The sequence below is a fragment of the Camponotus vicinus genome, unplaced genomic scaffold, assembly GCF_025532165.1.
Source record: "Camponotus vicinus isolate PSW18456_S1 unplaced genomic scaffold, iyCamVici1.0 SCAF_12, whole genome shotgun sequence".
Classification (NCBI taxonomy): Eukaryota; Metazoa; Arthropoda; class Insecta; order Hymenoptera; family Formicidae; genus Camponotus; species Camponotus vicinus.
This window is the reverse complement of record NW_028141948.1, coordinates 15,216,120-15,240,105: the sequence shown is the minus strand read 5'-3', so window position 1 is coordinate 15,240,105 and position 23,986 is coordinate 15,216,120. Positions and strand designations below refer to the sequence as shown.

Sequence of the window (23,986 nt, the reverse complement as noted above, 5' to 3'; positions counted from 1 at the left end):
ATTTCTAACAAAGTTTACTTCGCATGTGCGATATTTATAGATAAGAACCAAGTGCAGTAAATTTTATATGTACTTTTTCTTTTCTTTCTAATTAAATTTGTAACATGTTAAATAACAAAACTGTGACGCGTGCATACAACTTCTCTCGTAGAGTTTCGTAATCAGTTTCACACTGTTTACCATTTGAGATAATGTCATTCGATATTCTTAAATCCTTTTCTCTTTGAATAAGAATTGCCAAATATTAGCTAAAATAACAATCTCGCACACGAGTCATGGCAGTTGTAGGAATTAATGGATTTGGTAGAATAGGAAGAATGTGTCTTCGCGCTTGCTTAGAAAAGCGCATTGAGGTAAATCTCCGATTATGCGTAATATAAATATGAATATTAGTTAATAATATATTTATATAAATATCATAGGTAAAATTAATCAACGATCCATTCCTTACAACCGAACATATGATATATCTTTTTAAATACGATTCTACTCACGGATCGTATCGTCTACCTTTGGAATGTGACGAAGAGTTTATAGTTATCGGTGGTAAATATAATTATAATTTTCATGCTTGAAAAATGAAATATAAAGAAAACTCTGAATAAAATAAGTTTATTTTATTCTGTATAAATCAGATATTAAAAATATTATAAACTTTGATATAAATTTAAATTTATAAAATTAAAATAATCATATATTTTATTTGTAATCAATGAGAAAATTTTTCTACAATAATAAATTTCAGTTTTTCTAGACTTTCAAAAACGTTCCAATTATTCTTGTTTTATCTAACATTTAAAAACATGATTTTTAATAATAATATTTTACATATTAATAATATTTTATTCTATTTATAAAAAATTATAAATTTATAAAAAATTATTGCTGGGTCGTTTAATGAGAGATAAGAATTGCTACATCGCAAGAAAAGCACCCGAAGAAAATACCATGGCAAAAAATGGGAGTAAGATATATAATAGAAGCTAGCGGAGCATTTGTAACAGTAGAAAACGCAAGCGTAAGCTTAAAAATCAATGTTTCTCTTTGTACTCACTTATGATAACAGAATATGTTAATGGATAAAACGGCTAGCTCATCTTGCAAAACTCTGAAAAAAAAAGAATTTATTTTCATCAAGTTATCAGATTTACATTAATTTTGCGATCGCAGATTTGAATATTTATTCAAATTCTGTGAAATCCTTGAGATATATCATTCGTTTATATATATATTTAAAAAATTAAATTCAAAAAATTATAATCCAATTATATCTTAAAAATACATATCAGTTACATATCGATGGTGGCGAAAGAAAAGTTATTGTCACTGCGCCGTCACCTAATGCACGAATGCTCGTTTTTGGAGTCAATCATATGTGCTACAACCCTAAGGAGGACAAAGTCGTTTCTGCTACGTCCTGCACTACAAATTGTGCAGCTCCAATTGTCAAAATTATACACGACAACTTTGAGGTTCTCGATGCAATGATAACTAGTATACACGCGGTGACAGCATCTCAAAATACCTTAGATGGTCCAATAGAGAAGGTTATTCAATCTAATGTAAAATTTTAATGCTAATAATATTTCTTGCGTACAAAAAAATATTGCAAGATCCATAAAAAGACGCTAAAAATGTATGCGCTTTTTTGATTATTTAATTATATATTTATCCCACAATATCCAAGTTTCTTTAATATTTCCAAGTTTCTTTAATAATTTTTCACTTGTCTTCGGAGATATCACAATTTTTATTTTTAGCTTAATTAAATTAAAATAAGAGAAATAAAAATAAAAAAAAATTATCAAAGCAAACTATTTCGTGCGATTATTTTTGCTTTAGTGTCGGTCTACCACATTATGGAGAGACGGCAGAGGCGCTCTCCAGAATATCATTCCGACTGCAACTGGCGCCGCCAAGTCATTAGCCAAAATTATCCCCGAACTCAAGGACAGAATCTCAGCCATAGCGTTTAGAGTACCGATCCCTAACGTTTCATTATGCGACATGACATTCAGGTAAGGATGCAGGCTCGCTACAAGTTTGTCGAACAACTGACCCATAAAATCTGACAATGGCATATGCTTAACGTTTCGGTTACGCTAATATAACAATGGATTTGAGGCAATAACCATGATTTCTTTGACATTAATGTTACTTTTGACGTTTAAACGACCATATATAATACTAATTGTGCGAGATACGAGCCAATATTCTTGTGCTTGAAAACTGTTTCTGATTTTCCGCGATTTCTCTTTCTTCTTTTTAGAGTTAATACGCCGACAACGTATGAAGAAGTGAAAGAGGCGATGAGAGAGGCATCCAAAGGACAGCTAGAAAATGTGCTGGGATACACGGAAGATGATTGTGTGTCGTCGGATTTCAATCACACTACCTATTCCTGTGTGTTCGATGCCAAAGCAGGCATTCCGCAGACTAGTACTTTTATCAAGATTGTCGCCTGGTAACAATATTATTCATAAAATATGCATATAAAAATTTCTGCCAAAAAATCTATAAATATAATATAAATAAATACAAATTATTTAATTCATAATATTCACAAAATATGCAATCCATGCTCAATATATAAAATTTACATGCCAGAGGTTTATAATTTTTTAATTGGAAACATTGTACATTAATATTGATAGTTTCGATTTTTTTACAGGTATGATAATGAATACGGTTATGCATTTCGTATAGCCGACCTGATTCAATACATGTACAACGCCGATCGCGGTAATATTCCTGTAACTGGACAAGCTATCGAGCATGGTGACGCTTAAAGAGATTATTTAATGATAATATTTAAAAATTTACTTTATAGATACACACTCACGTGTTTTCTTTACATAAATAAAATAGAATAAATATTTCCACTGATATTAAATTCGAAGTAAATGTCTTCAAGATATGAACAGAAATTGAAAAATTAGACCTCTATAAGTGAGGTTACAGCATTCACTTTTATACATATATAAGATACTATTAAAACTGGAAAACTAAAAACTGTAAAAAGATACTCATATAACTATATATTGCATATCATATTGTATATCGAGATTATTAAGAAGCATCACATCACTGATATTTTAATAAACAATTACTTCAAACAATCAGGTACTTGTGAAAAAAGAAAATGTCCTCACCTTCCGTTAAGCACACTTGTTGCGCTTTCACTCACGCGATCTGCGAAATAAACGCAACGAGATTATAACACACCAAATACTTATTACTCCAACATTTTCAAGGAGTAATTACTTTAATCGACACTTCACAACCGGCACTTTTCAAATGGATCAGAAAAAGAAAACGATAATAATCAAACTTTGAATCGGCATCGGCGTCCGTGCAACTTCGCGGCGCGCGTCGATAACGCGTCACGTGACCACGTGACGCCGAGCGCCGGCGTTGACAGGTCACGTGACGCCGAGTGTCAACGATTTCGCACGAGGCGGCGTCGGTCGCGCGCCAGCGTAGACGGGTGCGGTTTATATTAGCGATCCGTGCCCTTCAAATGACACTACTTCGTTAGTAACCGCCGCGGACGGAACTCAATTCTCTTACGTGGTGAGTATCCTCCTCTCTCTCTCTCTCTCTCTCTTAATTTTGACACGTATCTCGTAATTTTATGTTCCTGACTGAACCACACATTACGATGAATCATCGTTGCCGGTCGCTCATTCATCCGTTGCATGGAATTCGTTTTCGTTGAACGTGCGAATGTCGGCGTCTCCCATTTCGTGCGGCCGGCCATTCTCGTGACGTCGAGTCGGACGGGTAGTCTCATGATCACGCGAGGCGATCAATTTTTTACATCCCATAGGAGAGCTTTCGAGAAACGCGACGTGCCGCAATGATGTAACGATGAGACGAGATATCTTCTCGCCGGCCGCGATAAATGATTCGCGAGAAATGCTATCCGGTTGTATAGATGACGATCGTTAGACGGTCCTTACGCGATCAATATTAATTGCTCAACAATTATATATGGTTATTAATAGAATCGATATTTGGCGTACCATGCCGCAAGCCTTCATCGATCGGATATTGCTAGTCGTTTAAAATATAGTTTGCATATTGAGATTATCGTTGTTACATTGCATCACTTAATATTAGCATATTCATTATTTCACTGACAATTTTCACAGTAAAGATTTTTTTATGCAATAATGTAAACGATTTTAGATATATTGATTAGATGTATTGATAACGATATTATTTCAATATAATCAATAAATTCATACATTTCATACAATTCATATAATTCAATATATTCATAAATTCAATAAATATCATACGAGACAATATTTTCTTGCAATTTAATAATTTCTTATTTATCTGCTTCTTATACTTGATTATTTTCATCTATGTAATTGTTTGTATTTCAAATATTTAAAGAAAAAAATTTAAGAATATTGTTTTGTGATTCAACTAATTATGGTGAAAATAAGACATGAATTTTCAATTAATATTTATAATAGAAAGATTGGGTTTGTAAAAGTAAAATCGTGTAATTTAATTAATTTGATGCTCTATAATTTTTTGATATCGGATTAGTACTAAAATTATTAAAATATAATAATAATTACAAAAAAAATTTATCATGCTCACGAAAAACTAATTATGTTTGTTTTAATATTTTTTTATCGCCTACATATTTGATTGAAAATCCAAACAGTTTAACTTGATGCAAATTACATGAGATAGATCTGCAAGATTACATCAATGCGTCTAATTGTAAGCATTATATGATGCCGATATTATATGCGATTTATTTCTTTTAATTTTATCAAATATTGCTCAATAATTTCATGCATGATAGATCATGATCTTCAAGGATACTGAGCTGTTAGAAAAACTTGAACACATCCCCTTTAACCTTGCCTGACCTCCAAGATATGCTCGTCCAATCCAACATTGTATTTCCGAACAAGGTGCCAAGATATTGCTGTCACAGCTGCTTTCGTAGTCGAGTCATAAAGTCAAGATTAAATAGCATTGAACAATTTCGTATTACGTAAGCGGTTATGAACAAATTTCTTGATTAAATTATAATTAAATTATTCAATATTATTTCAACATTATCAATCGTATTTTTAGGACACGATCAATATTAAGATTGAAAAAAAATATATCTATTTACACAGAATTTGTCACGAATACAACAGTAATATTGTAAGAAATTCGCTTTAAATGCAATCTCTCTTCACTTAAAACAAGATAATCTCTATAAGCACAGTGATGTGCAAAATTAACAATTTTCAGTGCATCTATAAATCGTATATATGCGATACAAATAACAGCATCGATAATATCAATTTTAATTTATGCGATGTTCATCAGTATTCTTGAAATATGGAGCAATCAGTATCCTGAGAATAATGGAGAAATAAATAATGCGTTGCCATCATCATAAATCGTACACATCAGCCTAACCTGTCTAATAACGAGATGATGAGATTTTTTTTCTCACGTCTCTTTCACGTGACCGCGCCGCTGTCACTGATCGCAATCGCGCAGAAAACACATGGCTGTCATGCAGCACTTTATAATACCCTCGTTCGTCTATTTTCCAGTTGCTATCAAGAAGACGACATGAGCAAAGTCGGAATTAATGGATTTGGCCGTATCGGCCGTCTCGTACTGAGGGCTTCTTTGGAGCGCGGTGCCCAGGTACCTTGAAAAGCTACCAATTTATAAATCAGATCGAATCGCGATCGGTTTACTAATTCGAGATCTCTGTCAACCAGGTCGTCGCCATCAATGATCCTTTCATCGGTCTCGATTACATGGTCTACATGTTCAAGTATGACTCTACCCACGGCAAGTTCAAGGGAGAAGTCAAGGCCGAAGATAACTACCTCGTTGTCAATGGAAATAAGATTGCCGTTTTCAGCGAACGCGAACCGAAGGCGATTCCTTGGGCGAAGGTCGGTGCCGAGTATGTCGTCGAGTCCACCGGCGTGTTCACGACCATCGAGAAAGCATCTGTATGTTCTAAGAATAAGATTCATATATCTATTTCATTGGTTCTTTAGTATTATTGAGTTCAATGTCTTTTGACGTATTTGCAGGCTCACTTGGAAGGCGGTGCCAAGAAGGTTATCATCTCCGCTCCATCAGCTGATGCACCAATGTTCGTTGTCGGTGTAAACTTGGAAGCTTACGATCCGAGCTTCAAAGTAGTCTCCAACGCCTCCTGCACCACTAATTGCTTAGCGCCCCTTGCCAAAGTGGTTCATGACAACTTCGAGATTGTCGAGGGTCTCATGACGACTGTACATGCGATTACAGCTACTCAGAAGACCGTCGATGGGCCTTCTGGCAAGGTATGACACATAGCTATATAGCAAGAGAAATCATTAAGATGAAAGTCATGCTGTTATATAACATCGTTTACTATGTTTCTCTGATGACAGTTATGGCGCGATGGTCGTGGTGCAGCGCAAAACATTATTCCCGCTGCAACTGGTGCTGCCAAAGCAGTCGGCAAAGTTATTCCAGCTCTTAACGGAAAACTTACCGGCATGGCTTTCCGCGTACCCGTACACAACGTGTCCGTGGTTGATTTGACTGTTCGACTTGCCAAGCCTGCAACATACGAAGCTATCAAAGCTAAGGTAAAGGAGGCTTCTGAGGGTCCTCTGAAGGGTATTTTGGGCTATACCGAGGACGACGTTGTCTCATCTGATTTCATCGGCGACAACCACTCCAGCATCTTCGATGCCAAGGCTGGCATATCTCTTAATGACAACTTTGTAAAGCTGATCTCGTGGTACGACAATGAGTTTGGTTATTCCAGTCGAGTTATTGATTTAATCAAGTTCATGCAAAGCAAAGACAACTAAACACTTTTCGCAACTCGATTATTCATCCGCAAACTTATAGTTCCGGTCTCGTCGTATGGCAAATTAATCGCTGTATGGTGCATATCACTACAAAAAAAGCTGCTGTAAAAAACACCGTATTTAATCTGCCATTACTAATTTGTAGCAGCGATATACACGGAATAAAACAAAGCGTGTAGCATAATACATTCTTTCTCACACAGTTGATAGAGTTGTAGATAAAGCGGTATGTTTGTCACTAATTGGAATATAAAACAAGACAAGCTCTAGTGTTCATCGTATTTGAAAATCTATATATCTGGTTATATTGTATCGGAGTTGATTCAGCTACGAATCGTAAATATAAATATGAATATTGTCCTATAAATATTATGTAACAGTAATTATAATCGCGAAATTTATGCGCAAAATCGAGGTGAAATAAAAATAGAAAGAAATGTATGACAATAGAATTGCAGTTAAATTTAATTCTATTAAAGTCACAATAAACTCGAGCTATTTTATTTGTCAGAAAATGAAGAATAGTTTCATCACAATTTTTTTTTGTCACGAGTACGGAAGTTTGCTATACTTGAATTCTACCACGATAGAATTATAAGCATATATATATACTCGTCTTTCATCACTCGTTCATTCGTACACTAGAGATATATTATAAGTACTTGTGATTTTCTTGTGTATTATTAACCATTATTTTTCATTCATACAATAATGTCAATAAAAGTTCTTATGAAACTAAAATAGTTCCTTTATTTGACAGACATTTTTGCATATATGAATATTCTACATCATTATATGTTTTTACAAGATCGCAGACGGAGAATAAGTCGAAGATAACTCTAGTATAAGCATTAATCTTATACAATTTTTACACAGTATCTAAACAATTACAAAAGATCTATTTTGTCCCATAATTCATTATGTAGTTTTTATCGCTCTAAATAGTTCCGTGATTTGGATTTAACAAGACAATACTGTTAATCTCATCTCGTTGATGATAGTAATATAAACTTTAAAATTTCGCGTTATATGGCACAAAGAATTATTAGTTTAATAACAACAATTATTTGACAAATTTATTCATCTGCTATTTATATAATAAACAAAAAAGTATTTATGAACGCGAATTTCTTTTACGTTATATAATCACGGATTAATATATAGATTTGTAGAGAAATAGCGATTTAGGAGGATGGAGCGATATAGAAAACTATGCCACATAAAAGCTAAATTTTCAAAAAAAACAAAAAGAATTTGTTTGAAAATATTATTTAATTTAAAAATAACTTTGCTCATTATTCATTGACAATCATATGTGAGCAATCACTACGCTATTGAAAATATCTATATGAATAGTTAGAAAAAATAAAAATTGTTGTATCGCTTTTATGGCTTTAATCTATATTCTTCTCATGCTCCGAATAATATGTAGCATATTTCCTCAAATCTACAATATAACATAAATCGATATAATCATTTCAATGAATTAATATATTAAACTCGATGTATTTAACGCGAATTGATTCTGAGCATCATATATATATCTATATAAATTCTTTTCTAAAGTATTCTGTTCCTGCAGATTTCATGTTTTTTATCTTATATCTTTTTTTTAACATTTAGTATGTGTTTTATATATATTACAAAGTAACAGAGTCTTGATTATTTTGTTTCTCAGTTATTTTTTATATGAAAATTTGATATAGTTATATGAAAATACAATAAAAAATGCGAGCATGCAAGGTGACAAATCTTTCGAAATAATAAATAATAATGGAAAGAACAAAAAATTAGATGTGCAAAATCGTGCGACTTGTAAGGCATCAGTGTGCAAAGCTCTTTTTCTTGGCAAAGCTCAGTAGCAAGTTTGCTAAACTTCAATTTTATTGAGACATGACCTAGTCATGAAAATTATGTTTACGTATGCAAAAAAAGATATATGCAAGAGAGAGATTTAGAGCAATGTAAAATAGTAAAAAGCAATAGATAAAATTTTACGCATCGTTAGAATACTGTTCTACGAGCAATATTTTCGTAGCAAAAAACATTTTTTGAATAACAATAATAACAATAATGCGACAAGTATGGCAAAAATCTCGTTCTGTAAGGAAAGCAGAAAGGTGTTGTTATAATATGCACACACAATGTGCATCTTTGCAACAACATCCCAAGTATTCATATTATAAAAAAAGTTTTTATATTATGAATTATTTTAAAAGGAGTTTATATGAGTATTCATACATGGAAAGACAAGATTTAAAAAATTATATGCTATATCCAAGAATTTTGTGCGCGCATATATATTCAGATTGCAGATATTAAAAATAAATTATGAAAAAATATTTTCGTACTAAAACATTACATTAGAAGTTTTCTGCCATCTTGTATATAACTGAGGAATTTTAAGTAGAAGAATTAGCCATTGTATGATTAACGCAAGTGATCAAGAAATAAGAAATTAATTTCATTGTATGAGGAAAATACTTTTTATGAATTTCCATCCTTTAATATCTTTTACTTATAACAATGAAATGAATTTTTTAAGTTTTTGTTGTTATAATGTAATTTTCGCTTAAAATTCCTCAATTCCCATGTACAGGACCAGGAAAAAATCGAACTTGGATTTCCTGAATGACAAATATTCTATAACGAGCTACCCACACACACACACACACACACAGCATTTCAATCTCTTATCTTATAATTATACGTAAGTATATTACTGGAGACATGAGTAAAACATTTAGAAAAAAACTTCCAATGTGTATGACGAGTATTTCAACGATACTTCCTAAACATTACTATATGAATTTGATTATTTAGATGAACTTTTACATCTTTCCACGCTTTATTATATTATTACTATATTATTGTTTGACAGCTGTTAATAGGTCTAAGAGATGTATAATTTTGAATAATTATAATAAATCATATTTGAAGAAATAGAATTTGCGCATCACGCCTGGCTGTCAATTAGCCCGTTTATTTTTGAAAATTCAATATCAGAGCATTCAACTTTGTTTTCAAACTTTCACAATTGGAATGGATCTGAAAAAGATCTTGAATATCTTTTTCTATTTTCTACATAAAAATATAACGAAAAGAATTATAAAATATGTAATGCACTTAGTTATACAATATGATTATTCTCTCTCTTTCTCATTGAATGTCATTTATCAGATTGTCAAATTATTTCAGGTTCTGTTAATAAGATTTTGATGAAAGCAGATAATCAATGTGGCTTTTAATGTGTTTCAGGATAATTCTTCTAAGCAAAAAGCAGATACTAAAATAGTATTGACGACAATAATATGCAATATATCAATTCTTTTTCAGTTTAGAAAGACTATAAAAATAGATATCAGAACCAATTGATTAATATTGATCTTATAAAAAAAAAATGTGTTACAAAAATTGACTTACGAGTCCCTTTCAGATTGTCAAGCTTGATAACATAAACTTCTTATCCACTAGTCTTGTCAATCTTGAAAATATATATAAATCTATGTAGCAAGAGGTGAAAGGAAGTTATTATGCAAAATATAACACGCGATAAATCACAAGAAAATGATAATATGAAGCTTTAAACTTGAGCAAATTTCTTAACACTTTTTCTTGCATATAAATCTGAATAATAGCTCATAAACTTGACAAAAGCAAATTCATAAATATTTGTAAATCTCAATATATAGAAATCATGCATAATTAATTTTGTATATACACAATTTATAATTTATATATCATATTCTTTTTTTTTCGTTCTCAAGTAAAATATCTAGAAATAATCTTTTTTGTGAATTTTCCTTGCCATATTTCCACCTACATGGATTATTATGAATATGGATGAATATATCGTTAGGAAAAGAATAATTTTAGACTAGAGCATAACATATTAAATACATATGTTCACAATGAATTGAGGATATATATAATACCTCATGTGGCTTTGATCGAATGAATGATAGCGAATAATAATCACATCAAGTCAAGAGCAGGAGCTTAGCACGCAGATTTATACGTTCTTGGAGTGCGCTGGCTAATTCCCGTGTCAGTTCTTCACAGACTAAGCGTAATTCAGCATTCTTCTCCCTTAATTCTTGCAAGGTTAATTGTTTCCCGTCCTCTGATTCGTCTTTATTATCTTCTTCGCCACCATCTCGTTCTGTAACAAAAAATTACACTTTCATTATCAGTATAATTAGGAAAAACAAAAATATATTAAAAAATAATTTATGATATTTAACAATAATTTAAAATGCCTACGTTTGATAAAAATAAAAAATGTTTTTAAATATATTCACAAATTCATTTCAAAAAAAGAATTAGATATTTTGGCTTAAATATAATATTTTTCAATCTTATAAAAAATTTACATAGAAAAAAAACAGCTATAATAAATATAATTAAAGAGAAAATGCTAAATATTGTTTTGAGAAAATAAATAATGAAAAGATTATTTTACTTGGACTGGGTTTTCTATAAATATGAAACGCTCCGCAAACTCCAGTAAATTGTTGAGATTGTGGCACTGTATTTTCTATAGATGGTATTGTAGTCTCAGGTAGTTCACTCTTGGGCGAAAAATGAGAGAAGTCAGCAACAAAACCTTGACTTTCACTTAATGTTCTTTGTCCCTCGCCCTCGCTTCTCTGTCCGACCAATTTACGAGGCGAAGTCTGCAATAAAAATGCATCATTACATCTTTCGTTTCTCTCTAAAAATAAAAAAAAATATTATATATAAAGAACTTACGATTCCTGGTGAGATTCTAGGTGGTACTAGTGGTGGTGCCCCAAGAAAACTTTGACCGTTTTTCCCTACAAGAATGTGTATATAATACAAAACATATGACTGATTTTATAATCGCAAAAATGTATCGCTAATTATTAACAACATACCTAATTTATTAAGATCGAGACTAGAACTGCGCGCATGTGTTCTATATGGTCTGGGTGGCGGTGGAGGCGGTGGTTCCTTCTTGGGAGTCACGATTACGGCATCTTCAGGAGCAGCAGAGGGTTTCTTTGTAAGAGGTCGTTGCACTAATGATGCTGCAGAATGTTGCAAATCGTCATCTACTAAGGTAGTACAACTGCTACTGCTGCCATTAGCGCCAGAAGCGAGAATTGCTGCTTCGGGTGTTAATCGCAACGGCACTGGATGCAAGATTTTCGGATCTCGTTCGACGGCTGATTTTTGGAAATCGAAACTAACTAGCTGCAATCCTGGGCTGGTAACCGAACTACTCGCTCCAGTCGGCGAATCTACAAATTTAGTCCATTCCCTATTCTTTTCACGAGCATTCGCGGAATTCGGCGGTGATTTTTGAACTGTTGTTGCCAATGGGATTTGTGATGCGGCAGTTGTTTGCATGACTAATGGAATTGACAAGGACGGAGGTAAAACGTCCGGTAGAGGCACATGATTTCTCCTCAGTACAACAAGATGCATAGCCACATAAAATTCTTGTAAACTGAGTGCTCCGTCCCTCGTGACATCTGCAAGCTGCCAAATACGTCTTAACTCGGAAACGGGAAGTCGCGATTTTTCAAAAAATGTTCTGGCCACAGGTCCTGCTAGAAGACCTTCTGGATCAGGTTGCAGCTGTGCAAATTGCGCAGCATAATAATCACGTTGCTCATCACTGATAATCCATACTTCTTCCGGCGGGAAACCTGAACCATCGCCTTCCCCTTCACCTTCATCACTGCTATGACGTTCTGAACTCTCCTCCTCTGTACCCAACAGTTGTCTTTGCTCTTCCGAAACCAACAAACCTTGCCAACCTCCAGAAACAGAATCAAGAATCGTCTCACCACCCAATATACCATCATTCCTTTCTTGAGTCACACTGTTTGTTGGTGTAGGGGAATCTGTGCTGCCACCAGTCTCGCGTGGAGATTCTGCTTCACTTTCACTTTCTGTAGTACTTTCTGGAGGATGATGTCTACTTTTTATTCCTCTAGTTAAATCTGAACTCCTTCTGCCATCCTCATCACCGAAGGTTGGCCACGTAAATCTTGGTAAAGTAATAACATCCGAAGATCCAGTTATCATGTCTCTGGAGATTTCTAAGCCAGCCTGATGAACCGCTATAAGTTTTAATACCGCATAAAATTGCTTCTTGCCTAGATGTGTGTTGTTTTTAGTTCCCATACAAATATCCAATATCTAAAATTGAAAGAATCATTTGTCATTAACAATATATATCTATGTATGTGTGTGTGTATATGCAATACATAATTGATATATTTCTATATAATGTTTCAATTCCTGTGTGCATTGCAAATTAATTTAATTGAATCAGATGTCTTAACAAGTTAATTTTTATTTTCTTTCCTTCAAAATATTAATGATTTCATAATCATCATTCTAATGATAGCAAACTGTTTTTGCGCCAAAAATAATGTACATTTTACACAATGTAAACACTTAGGTCCATATTCTGAATCCTCTTTTATCGATAAAAGTGCCTCTAAAAGTGGCTTACAGTCAATCAGAAGGCTTATAAGCCACTTTTAAAGGCACTTTTATCAATAAAAGAGGATTCAGAATATGGACCTTAATCTCGTAATGTCCTAGATCATGTTAAAAGCTACGGAAATGATAACATAGATACTCCTACTAGCAGATTAATTGATTCAGCTGATATGACATAACCTCCACAACAAGCTTGACATTTCGACCATTTAATCCGTATGTACATATTTAATCTCGATATTACAAAGCGATGACTCTCTCCAGGATCAGATGAATTCTATTCGCGATAATGGGAGGAAAAAATATTTCAAACCAGCCATCAAACTCACCTTTATCGTGACATCCCTGGGTAAATTAGCCGAGCGCAACAACTCGGCGACTTTGATAACGGGCACGCTATCACTGTCCGCATTTTCGCAGCAATATATGAATATGTCACCGTAGTAGCGATGCTCGGTCGCTGTCAGATGGAGACTCGCCACCGTCATCAGCTCCCAATCCATCTTGAACGGTCGAGGGCGTCCGAGAAATGCCGAGAATGCGTGCCGTCCCCGGGTCTCTCTGTCGCGGGTCTATCCGTCTTTTCTAACGTCCCGTTCTTTTCGTCTTGCTCCTTTTCGTCGGTCCCGAAACGACACGGTCTACTTCTTCACGTTGTAGCCGCGATCTGTGCGGTCACATCTCGTCGCGCGGATTTCGGGGAATTCCGCGGGAACGCGAGAAACGTACACTTACAGCTTATACACCCCCGTGCGCGATTATCGGATGATAGCTATCTCCGGCTGACTGGCTGGCACAATGTTTGACATTACCATAATCCGTGTAGGCTAACTCCCTCGCCCTGCCGTGCATCCTCCGGACGGTCTATGCGTGGTAACTCTGGTCGCTAGTATCGGTCGGACCCAGGTGATTGGCGGAAAATTCGAAATAAATTGATAACGTGATTAGAATACGAAGCGATAGATCGATTCCTTTTATTTGCGTACTCTGTATTTTCTTGTAGCTTTTTTGCCTTTTTCTCTTTCTGCCCAATGTCTGAATATTATTCTCTATCTATTTATCTATTTATCTCTCTCTCTCCTTATTTTACTTTAATTATTAATGATCATATTAATATCATAATACAATTATGTATTAATTATTATTACAACGGTTCGATTGAATGAGTGACTACTTCTAAATGTAAATTTTTTAACATATTGTGTATATCTGTGCAATATACTAAAATAAAATAATTTAGAAAAATAACGAGAGTAAATTGATCAATATAATATATTTCATGATTTTTTTTCATATTATTCTGATTCTTATTAACGACACCTCAACAAAAGTATCGAAGTTAAAAGATCAAAATCATTCATTAGTAATAGAGCCGTAACACACACAATAAACGTGGAAATTACATTATCGTTGATACCTCTTATTATCATTGCACTATTTTTTGTTCTTCTAATAAATTCAATATCAGTCGATTCATACATTCACAATGTTTAATACAGGTTTTTTTTCGTAAAGAAATCGCTATATGGGATCAATGGGCAAAATATTTGTGTGCACATTTCAAAATTAATGAAATCGTCTAAAATTTCGTCTCATCGAAAATCGAGACATAAAAGTTCAACGAAGTGCTTACTAGTCATCGAACATTGGTATCGATTTTCGAAAATGGAAAGAAACGACATTATTAATTAATCGTACAAAATATGATTCGCGTGATTAGAAGGAATTATTACATACAATACTTCCTCGGTCGATGTAATGATAATGCTAGTTTTGTTAGCAGGATGCGATAGTGTTTTAAATCGGTTGATTTGGAGTTTATATGGTATTTATATGGAAAGCAACAGTCAGTGGAACGAAGAATTCTCCACGTTGGCCAACGAAGAAGCGCTCTTTTTTGCGCTATCACAACGTCCCGCGTTTGATTTCTGTCCGATCGTTTTCAATCGCAGCTGCATCGATGGATCTTCTCTCGGACTGCCGGTGATATTTTCAAAATCCCAATTGTGGAAATGTTCCTCGAGTAAGTCTTCCAATTTCTTTGAGAGCACTTCAATCTTTCTTGTTCGCTCAGCGTCATGCTGTAAACAAAATGACTTTCTAAGAATAAAATTCTTGAATCTAACACGACACGAATTAAGAAGAATCAAGAGAAATTAAATTTTTTTTCAAATAACGTTATAATATTAGGATATTATGTTAATCTTTGATTTATATATCAAGATTATATAATTCAAATATATAAAGAATAAATAATCCAAAATTTTAAACGATAAAATCAGTTAAAAGAGTTAGATGTATATACAACTATTGATTTTTTTTTTTTTTTTTACAAACCTGATGATATAGTCTCGCATTATGAATAATGCGACGAAAATCTTTTATGGCATGCTCAACTTTGTGATAAATCCGATTCTTCAGCTTATATTCGACAATCTCGAGAAACATTGGGCTCTTAACAACCTTGCAATGATCTTCCATCTGTGAATCGAAAAAGAATATTTTTACCACATATTATCTGAAAAAAATGTAAATATATCTATACTATTAATTTTTTTAAAATAGGAAACTAACTGTTCCTGCAGACAGAGATTGACCATCTTTATTATCGCATGACAGTGGATACTTGAAGAACTTTACTTCGTCCATTTGGCAGATAGTTTGATGAATCGTTTCCAGCTTACTGAGCGCAAGAGGACTGAGACTCTGTTTTCTCCTAGAACTATACCACACTGACCAACCATGATCGCTCGATTTGATGCATTTGTCTTTCGAGTGTTCTAAATCTTTCTTTCCATACGCTTTCGCAGTAATTGACAATTTTGGTATTACATTGTTCGACTTGGCACCGCTGACTTTCGCGCACGATCCTTCCTCTAGTTGGAGATCGTTGCCGCTCGCACTTTTCATTTTCTTATCAGATGATCTTCGCGATTTATGTAAGAGCTGATAAGATTGTTCCGGATCTTTTCTCTGACACTTGCGGCCAGGAATCGGTATTACAGTAGCCATCGACGAGGTGGTCGTACATGGCTTGCATGTCTCTTTTCTCTCCAAATGCATGTTGTTCGATTTTATAGATCTTCGCACCGTCTCGGAGTACGTAGCTCGTCCAACATAACTTTCCGATTCTTTTGTCGATGTTTCGTCGTTTCTCGAGAAAAATCCAGAGATGTGCTCGCGGGAGAAGATTGCCGGATATTCGCTGTCGACGATTGTCGCAGGAATTTTCGTATCTGCATCCGCAGTTGACGACGTTGCGAACTGATCTAGTTTTACGTCGGCAATCTCCGAGCTATTCAAAGATTCCAAACTTCCTGGATCTACGTCGTCCTTGTGTCGCTTCTGTTTGCCGACGACAGTCGCATTATTGAGAGTCCTGATCAGCCAAGAGTCCGTTTTCACGTTGGTCTTGATGCCGAGAGCTGTTGAACATGCTTTTTAGAAAAGGTTTGATTTGCTTATTACTAGGTACCACCTGCAAAGAGATCGCGAGATATTTTTTAGTAATTTTAATAATCTTGAGTAATGAAATGCGCTAAGTTTCCTCGAGAAAATTCATTATTTCGATAAGGCTTAGAATTCTTGATTTACTATTGATTTAAGTTTAGTTCTTATAAAGTTCTTAAGTTTTAATTCTTATAAAAAATTTGACATGATAAAATCTTTTATATTTATTTTAATCAGCGCGACAATAAAACCACAAGTTCACATAATTAATAAATTTTGTGACGATATTATTGAATATATGTTTAAGAAATATATTATAAAATGCTTTACACATAATATTACATTTACTATATATATTTATTAATGGACTCGAGAATTAACCGTGATAAACTTATTATCTTTACCATTCTCTTCCTCGTGCAATTGGGATACCGATAGGACGCTTGCAGTGGGCGATAATCTACATGTGGACCCCGAGTCATCTTCTGAGGCTTCATAGGACGAGGCATAATCGACGTTATTGCGCTTTTGTAATTTCAGATCACTCTGCTGCGATGTCATTGGTAATATCTCTGCATTCTCTTTGTTCTGATCATCTTTCTCGGTATTGTCATTACAATCGATCTTTCTGCATGCATTGCCACAATCCTTTACGTTAAGAGCCTCGAGAAGTATCTCAGCTGAAGCGCACGCAGCTTTCCACGTAACATCCTGATGCGCATCCTGCGATAAAGATTCCATGCGCTTTAAGATCCTAGGTGAGTTCTCGAGATTGAACAGAGGAGCAGGTAGCTGCGAAGCCGGCGGGAACGACGTCTTTATTAGCGTAGCGTTACTGATGTTGGTAGTCGACGCGTTTGTGTGCGATAAAGGTGTCGATGACGCAAATATACTCTTCCCTTTACTGCCACATACGTTGTGATGACTGCTTGTTACATGCACGTTACGAGACGTGTTGCTGTTGTCTGATCGACGATTGGATCTTCTTTGATGCCTCTTTCTCGGGACGTTATAGCTTCCTGGTTTCATATATACCCGCACATCCTCGGAGCTATCGTACTCTTCGGGCGCGTGTTGCGTCTGATAACGATTGATGAAGTTACCAGCAGCCCACGGTGTGCTCTGAATATTTGGCAGGTTTTGCAACGCTTGAAACTGTCGATTCGCATCAATCTGTGGCTGTTTGGACACGCTCGAGTACTTCGGCATCTCTTGTTGAGCGAATAATCGCGACCCCGAGTTCTCATTCATCTTTGACTCCTCGAAAGTGGCCGTAGTCGCCGGAGGTTGCGCGTTTCGCATGCTGGCGAACCAGGCCGACAGATTGGCAGCCATTTCTTTGGACTCTTTGTCGAATGTTCTCGGTTCGATTTGGCTGAGCAGAGTCATCTTATTCCTGGGCACAGCTGGGAATTCTATTTGATCGGTTTGCGATTTGCCGACGTAAGTCGGATGGACGTTCTTAGTTCCATAATTTTGCTCGGGATTTTTACTACTCGAATTAATATCGGTAATCGGATAAGAATATCCCGAAGAGAGATAACCGCCGCAAGTTAAGATTCCCGGATTGGACACGGGATACGAAGAGCTTGGATTACTGGGCAAAGGAAATGTGAAGGATAAACAGTTCTGCGCATACAGTTCACTGTAAGTTAAAGGAGTGCTTATCGCTGGATGCTGCAGTCGGAAGGACTGATCGGATGAATTATTATGTGATACTACAAGTTTATGTTCTGATTTCAAGTCGTGTTTCCTATCCTTCGTCGCATTCGTGCTCGTCTCCATCACTTTGTTCCTCAGCTGACAGAATTCGGCATTCAGCGATTTTTGAGTGGAATCGCGCTTCCGGGACATAGAGGATGCGTTTTTCGTACGGAGTTTCGCCAGACCACCAATATCAGTCGTATGATGCACGGAAACGTTAGGCACGGACTTGGTGGTATTAATCGCGGACGATAAATTCTCGGTAATCGTCCACTTACTCCGTAATTTACTTTCTTTCTGAGCAGCCGATTGTTGCTCTTGTTGACTGGAATTGTATTGAAAATTATGTAAATTGCTCGTTGACAGTGGCCTCGACGTCGCAGTGGGTGGATTTTCAACGTCGCACTGAGAAGAAGCTTTTCTAACTGTGTTTTGCTGAGCAGAAGAACTCGAAGAAGGTTGAGCGAAGAGATTATAATTTGTATAGAGAGATACATCGCCTGGAAATGAGGAAGATCCGCAAATCGTATTACATTTTCGATCTGTCATTTCGTTATTCTCCCCGAATTTCTGAAAGGTCCGCACTATTTGTTTTAATAGTTCACATGTGTTCTCTTCCCATATATGAAAGCATGTGATTAACTCGGGCTCCAATCTATCAAACAAATTGGGAAAGTGTTGTTTGTTCAAGTAATTATCGAGACTCAGCCATCCGTTACTGATACGCAGAAGAGCATTTATAAGGTCATTAGCGAGAGTTCGATCTCCCGCGAAGACCGGGATACAAGTCGAAGACTTGGTGATTGCCGTTCTGGTGGCGGATGATAGACACGTTAACCAGTTTTGTTTAGAATCCGCTTGCGAATCGATGGAGCCGAGCACGATCTCTGCTTCCGTGCATCCCCAGTAAGCCGTCTTTCGGATTAACTCTGGATATTGTGATCTATCGGTACACGAATAGATATCTGTTTGAACACCTATCGACGTTCCATTTTCATACTTGGAGCAAAAATCGGTGAACCAATTCGCCTTGTTAGGAACGTTGTCGCCGGCGCCACTAAATGGCGCAGAGTCAGTTTTATTATCGGGCTTCAATTCTTCTTTACCTAAATCGTTGGAGGATGTGGTATTGCATAGAGCAGAGACCATCTTCTCGGCCTCGATGGTGAAGTCGAAGCTGATCGAAGATTCATCGGAGTAATGCTCTTCATCGGTCTTCGCGGAAATGGGTTTTTGCGAAACGCGATCAGCAGATTTAAGACTTTTGTTGTTACCTGCCGTATGTGCGTCGCACGAATTCTTGGGAGATGTTTCGATCTGAGACGGCCAGCCGTTAAAGTCGTTGTCGCTATGAGTGACAGGAACGATTTGAGATTCACAGATGCTTGATGGTATCTTGCTCGCGTTATTCTTGAACGAAGAGAAATCAGACGAGGACAAAGACTTGTCCTTTCGCGTTGGAGCGAGAACTAGACCAGCAGATGAATTCGTGAAGAGCGGAGAGGATTGCATCATCGTTGGAAATTGATTGGTATTAAAGGTGGTTAGATTAGTATAAGGATTGAGGCTCGGAAGCGGGAAGGATGAATTGGCGTTGACGGTTTGCAGACTGCAGGTATTTGTGGCCGAGATATTATAATAAGAAGCCTGAATCGGATGCTGCTGCTGTTGCTGGGCGTTTTGTCGGTCCTGGATGAGGCAGAAGGTCTGTACGTTTGACGGCTTAAAGTTGAACGATTGCGGTGACAGATGCGTCACTCTGGAATTATTGTTGTAATGTTCGCTGGATAACGGTCCAGCATGGGCAAATGTGGACGAAGCTACTAAAAAGGACGTAGTCGATGGAATCGGGGCAATGCTAGAAGACGGTTGGTCAAGGAGCATCACAGGTTTCGAATTGCAAGAAAGCGGCTGTTGTTGTTGATAGTATAGTTGACCACGGGATGGTTTGTTCTTGGAATGCCATCGATTATTCTTACCTATATACGTGCGAAAGAGTAACTGTCATTTTCGCAAATGTAGAATAGAAAATTATAAAAAAAATTTACATAATCTTATAAAATTATTTATTATCTTATAAAATAATTCATACTTAATATAACGTTTATCGCGTGGAAAATTGTTTTACAAAATAATTTCGAGAAAAAAACCAAGAACAGAAATAAAATAAAATTAATTTTATAATATTAATTGAAACTTCAATTTCTTTTTCACCTTGAAGATGTAAAGTAGAGGAATTCGGTGAACCAACGTAAGATTGGACGCTCGGATAAACGCACGAAGGATGAAGCACTGTTCCACATGGTTGAAGAGTCACCATTGGATTACTGATGGGAGCATATAGAATTTGTTGCTGTTGTTGTTGTGGCTGATGATAAACGGACGTTGTCGATGGGCTTGGGGTCGGAGATGATCGAGGATGATGTACAGATGATCGATTTGATCGTGCAGCTGTTGGACGCATGATCTGCTTGATTTTTAGATCAGAATTGAATCCTTCACCGTTTCCGAGTCGATGTTAGCAGCTTCTATTAGATGACAAAATCTGTCAAAGTCATGTTATCGATATCGTTATTATTCCAAATTTTTAATATCGTTGCAAATTATTTCAGAAATGCAATTGGTTACGTCATTCGTGCGTCAAATTATTTTTCGTTAATAATTGCGCGTTGATATTTCATCATATATTTAATTTTATTAGAAAAAATTATTTACTTGATTAGGACCATGACGCCATTATAATGATATATATTGCAAGCAAAATGCATCCCACATTAAATGTAATAAAGTTAAAGTAATGTTATTTAAAAGAATCCTTATTTGAACTTATAGTGATAGTCGTTTATCTAAGTGAGATGAATATAGCTGTCGAATCAGCTGTTGAAACTCATCTAACTTCTTGTTAAGAATCATGCACAGTCTTAAAAAAATCATTATTTTTATTTCACAATATATTGCAGAGTAATTAACGTCTAATTATAGTGTAAATTATAATATTATGCTTCTAGATTATATTATGCAATTATACAATATTGTGAATAATATATTGTTATATAATATTGTGAATAATATATTGTGAAATACACATACAAGAAAAATAAAAAATTTTTTTTTATAAAAATTTTTTATGAAATTGTTAAATTTTAATTTTATGTAGTATTAATTTTTATACATTTACTTTTTATTTTTATTTTTTTATCAATGTTTTTCCTCATTATCTTCCTCTACTGGTTCTTCTGTAAATTCCACTGTAAATATTGCTTTACCAGATATACGTCTTTCTGGAATAAATAAAATAAAATTTTACAGTGCTTTGTGTAAAACATATAGGTTTTAATGACTTACCTGCTCTTAAAAGGAGAAGCTGACACTGATTTAATATAGCTGCTTTTGATTTGACTTCGCTTAAACCCAACATAGATCCACTATGCATCATATTAACCAAAGTAATTATGGATAATATAGATTATTCAAGCAATATTAAATAAAATAATTGGCAAAAAACTAAGTGCAATATTATTATTATACTATTCGCTATTATCACATTAATTTCAAGGATACAGATTTATAATATCATAAGGGTTCCTGATTATATTGGGATTGTCTGCACCACTTGATATGATTACATTCTATAATATGTATAATATATATAATTAAATAAAAATAAACAAATATATATATATATATATATATATATAAAGATATTCTTATTTATCATAGCAATAATCTCACTTTTTATAAAAATATTTACCAGTAAAAATTCAATATATGCATATGTATATTATTCGCTTTATCATATACACTTACCGTGCATTTGTAACACATGTAAAGTAGATGAGAGTAATGAATAGTTGCTATGCGTGTTTTTCTATTCAAAAGATCTGCATATTGAATTTCAAAACATAAACCTCTTGCTACTGCCTGCCGATACATTTTTCTTTTCATTTTTATACCAGAAATTGATGGTCTTATGGTAATAAGATCTACATTTAATTGAGAACAAGCAAACTAAAAAATAAAATCATTAAAAAAATGAGATATAGAAATTAAAATTCATATACATTCAAAAATCACAATTTATATTAAAAAATAAATATATTCTCACCTCCAACATATCTTGTTTAGTTGGAACAATAGCGTATAAATTATACTTTTTCAAATTTGCACACTGTGCCTGTAATAATAAAATTATTCAATATAATATTACTCAATATGTGTAGTATCACTTTAATATATGTGAATGAGCTTTTTATCTTAAAAAATATTTAATAAAAATATTTAAGATTTTGTATAAAGATTATTATTTTCAACATATATATATATATATATTTTAATATTTTACTTAAATTACATATAAAAGTTCCAAAAATATAAATATATTTCTTCCAAAACAATGACTTAAATACAAATTTTATTAATATATTATCAAAAATTATACCAATGTATGTGTTTTTGTAGGGTCTGAACAAATAAATGTTATTCTATTAAGTATACAAAGTTTTCCCTTAAATTTCTCATTTAATTTGCATACATTAATTGGATCTGGCACCATATTTGGTACAGATTTACTCTCTTCACCTTTCTTCTTCTTTTTTCTATCGTTATCAATAGTGGTTTCATCTATTGTTTGATTTAACATCACTGTTTTATAACCCACTGAAAACAAATGAATTTACAAATGTAAAGATACACTTTCTGAGATCAATGTATTATATCTTTTATTTCATAACTAACTTACTATGATACAACTTTAATAAAATGTCGTATAAAAAAGGATTCTCATTGTTGTTTGGTACATTTATGCACAAATCGAAAAATCCATCACTTGGTTTAAAATCCATCTTTCTTTTTACAAATTCGTGAATTATGTCAATATACGATATATTAAGTAAAATAAAATATAATTGCACTTCTCTTATAAGAAGAAATATTTTATGAAGAATTTCTCTAATATTAGAATACAAGAAGTGTGGGGGGCGTCTTTTTTTTTTATAGAAGAATTTGTTAACACACGTGTTGCACACTTAATTATATTTTATAAGTATTTTAAAATTTTCATTAACGATCGATATAACCAAATACTTGTTAATAGTGTTTTTCGTATATATATTCGTACATATATATTAATAGTACACACAAAAAATAAGAAAAAATACTAAATACAATAATCTTCTATTATTATATACAGTACGAGAGAAATAAATCAGCTGATGCGCAAGTAATGAAACAGCTATGAATAGCCAGAAAGAAGAATGAGAGCAGAGAGAAGACTGAGAGGTATCATGCCCATTTTAGATGATTCCTGAAAGCGCCCTCTATGGACATTAAAAACGTGGAGACGAACTACAAAACCAGGTCCACGAATGTTCTCAGAGGGTAACATATTATATAATGTGCACAATTTTTGGTTTTGTTCCGTGCTATGTGCACGAAATACCGGTAGCACCAATGCTGTATAGCAAGACGCTTTTTAATTTTTGAAATAAAATATAACATGT

The 23,986-nt window shown here is 34.3% G+C and overlaps 4 protein-coding genes across 7 annotated transcripts; 1 reads left to right on the top strand and 3 right to left on the bottom strand.

Annotated features, from left to right (window-relative positions):
• Positions 1-182: 182 nt before the first annotated feature.
• LOC145962476 (uncharacterized) lies at positions 183-6,854 on the top strand. Its single transcript, XM_083083532.1, has 11 exons — positions 183-353; positions 423-546; positions 903-1,018; positions 1,290-1,547; positions 1,843-2,018; positions 2,270-2,464; positions 2,672-2,788; positions 5,583-5,679; positions 5,757-5,996; positions 6,081-6,335; positions 6,426-6,854. The coding sequence occupies exons 1-11, from the start codon at positions 276-278 to the stop codon at positions 6,852-6,854; spliced, it is 2,085 nt and encodes a 694-aa protein (XP_082939658.1). The 5' UTR covers positions 183-275.
• Positions 6,855-6,968: 114 nt separating this feature from the next.
• Reps (RALBP1 associated Eps domain containing) lies at positions 6,969-14,443 on the bottom strand. Of its 2 annotated transcripts, XM_083085088.1 has the most exons (6): positions 13,664-14,443; positions 11,753-13,025; positions 11,607-11,671; positions 11,317-11,530; positions 10,790-11,016; positions 6,969-10,338 (listed from the first exon to the last, which is right to left on the bottom strand). In XM_083085088.1, the coding sequence occupies exons 1-5, from the start codon at positions 13,835-13,837 to the stop codon at positions 10,835-10,837; spliced, it is 1,908 nt and encodes a 635-aa protein (XP_082941214.1). In that variant the 5' UTR covers positions 13,838-14,443; the 3' UTR covers positions 6,969-10,338; positions 10,790-10,834. The 2 variants fall into 2 exon arrangements, with proteins under 2 accessions (XP_082941214.1, XP_082941213.1); XM_083085087.1 differs by having other exon boundaries at positions 6,969-11,016.
• A 145-nt stretch (positions 14,444-14,588) lies between these two features.
• On the bottom strand, positions 14,589-20,952 carry LOC145963306 (uncharacterized). 2 transcript variants are annotated; one of them, XM_083085085.1, is made up of 5 exons: positions 20,703-20,952; positions 17,189-20,467; positions 15,909-16,771; positions 15,672-15,815; positions 14,589-15,415 (listed from the first exon to the last, which is right to left on the bottom strand). In XM_083085085.1, exons 1-5 carry the CDS (start codon positions 20,950-20,952, stop codon positions 15,182-15,184), a joined length of 4,770 nt encoding a protein of 1,589 aa, XP_082941211.1. In that variant the 3' UTR covers positions 14,589-15,181. The 2 variants fall into 2 exon arrangements, with proteins under 2 accessions (XP_082941211.1, XP_082941212.1); XM_083085086.1 differs by having other exon boundaries at positions 15,909-16,759.
• Positions 20,879-23,726, bottom strand: Rpp30 (ribonuclease P protein subunit Rpp30). 2 transcript variants are annotated; one of them, XM_083085089.1, is made up of 8 exons: positions 23,227-23,715; positions 22,927-23,144; positions 22,594-22,662; positions 22,296-22,496; positions 22,050-22,117; positions 21,834-21,913; positions 21,667-21,769; positions 20,879-21,016 (listed from the first exon to the last, which is right to left on the bottom strand). In XM_083085089.1, exons 1-7 carry the CDS (start codon positions 23,327-23,329, stop codon positions 21,687-21,689), a joined length of 822 nt encoding a protein of 273 aa, XP_082941215.1. In that variant the 5' UTR covers positions 23,330-23,715; the 3' UTR covers positions 20,879-21,016; positions 21,667-21,686. The 2 variants fall into 2 exon arrangements, with proteins under 2 accessions (XP_082941215.1, XP_082941217.1); XM_083085091.1 differs by lacking the exons at positions 20,879-21,016; positions 22,050-22,117 and having other exon boundaries at positions 21,661-21,769; positions 23,227-23,726.
• Positions 23,727-23,986: the final 260 nt, after the last annotated feature.

Coding starts and splice junctions, on each gene's coding strand:
- LOC145963306 (XM_083085085.1), bottom strand. CDS start 20,952: ATGCGTCCAACAGCTGCACGATCAAATCGATCATCTGTACATCATCCT. Junction 16,772..17,188: donor ATTGCACGAGGAAGAGAATG/GTAAAGATAATA, acceptor TTTTCTAAAAAG/CATGTTCAACAGCTCTCGGC. Junction 15,416..15,671: donor ATGCGAGACTATATCATCAG/GTTTGTAAAAAA, acceptor TTTTGTTTACAG/CATGACGCTGAGCGAACAAG.
- Rpp30 (XM_083085089.1), bottom strand. CDS start 23,329: ATGGATTTTAAACCAAGTGATGGATTTTTCGATTTGTGCATAAATGTA. Junction 22,118..22,295: donor ACATGTGTTACAAATGCACG/GTAAGTGTATAT, acceptor TACATATTATAG/AATGTAATCATATCAAGTGG. Junction 21,770..21,833: donor GCTTCTCCTTTTAAGAGCAG/GTAAGTCATTAA, acceptor TATTTATTCCAG/AAAGACGTATATCTGGTAAA.
- LOC145962476 (XM_083083532.1), top strand. CDS start 276: ATGGCAGTTGTAGGAATTAATGGATTTGGTAGAATAGGAAGAATGTGT. Junction 2,019..2,269: donor TTATGCGACATGACATTCAG/GTAAGGATGCAG, acceptor TCTTCTTTTTAG/AGTTAATACGCCGACAACGT. Junction 5,997..6,080: donor CGACCATCGAGAAAGCATCT/GTATGTTCTAAG, acceptor ACGTATTTGCAG/GCTCACTTGGAAGGCGGTGC.
- Reps (XM_083085087.1), bottom strand. CDS start 13,837: ATGGATTGGGAGCTGATGACGGTGGCGAGTCTCCATCTGACAGCGACC. Junction 13,026..13,663: donor CCAGGGATGTCACGATAAAG/GTGAGTTTGATG, acceptor TTTCAATTTTAG/ATATTGGATATTTGTATGGG. Junction 11,531..11,606: donor CTAGAATCTCACCAGGAATC/GTAAGTTCTTTA, acceptor TTTTTATTGCAG/ACTTCGCCTCGTAAATTGGT.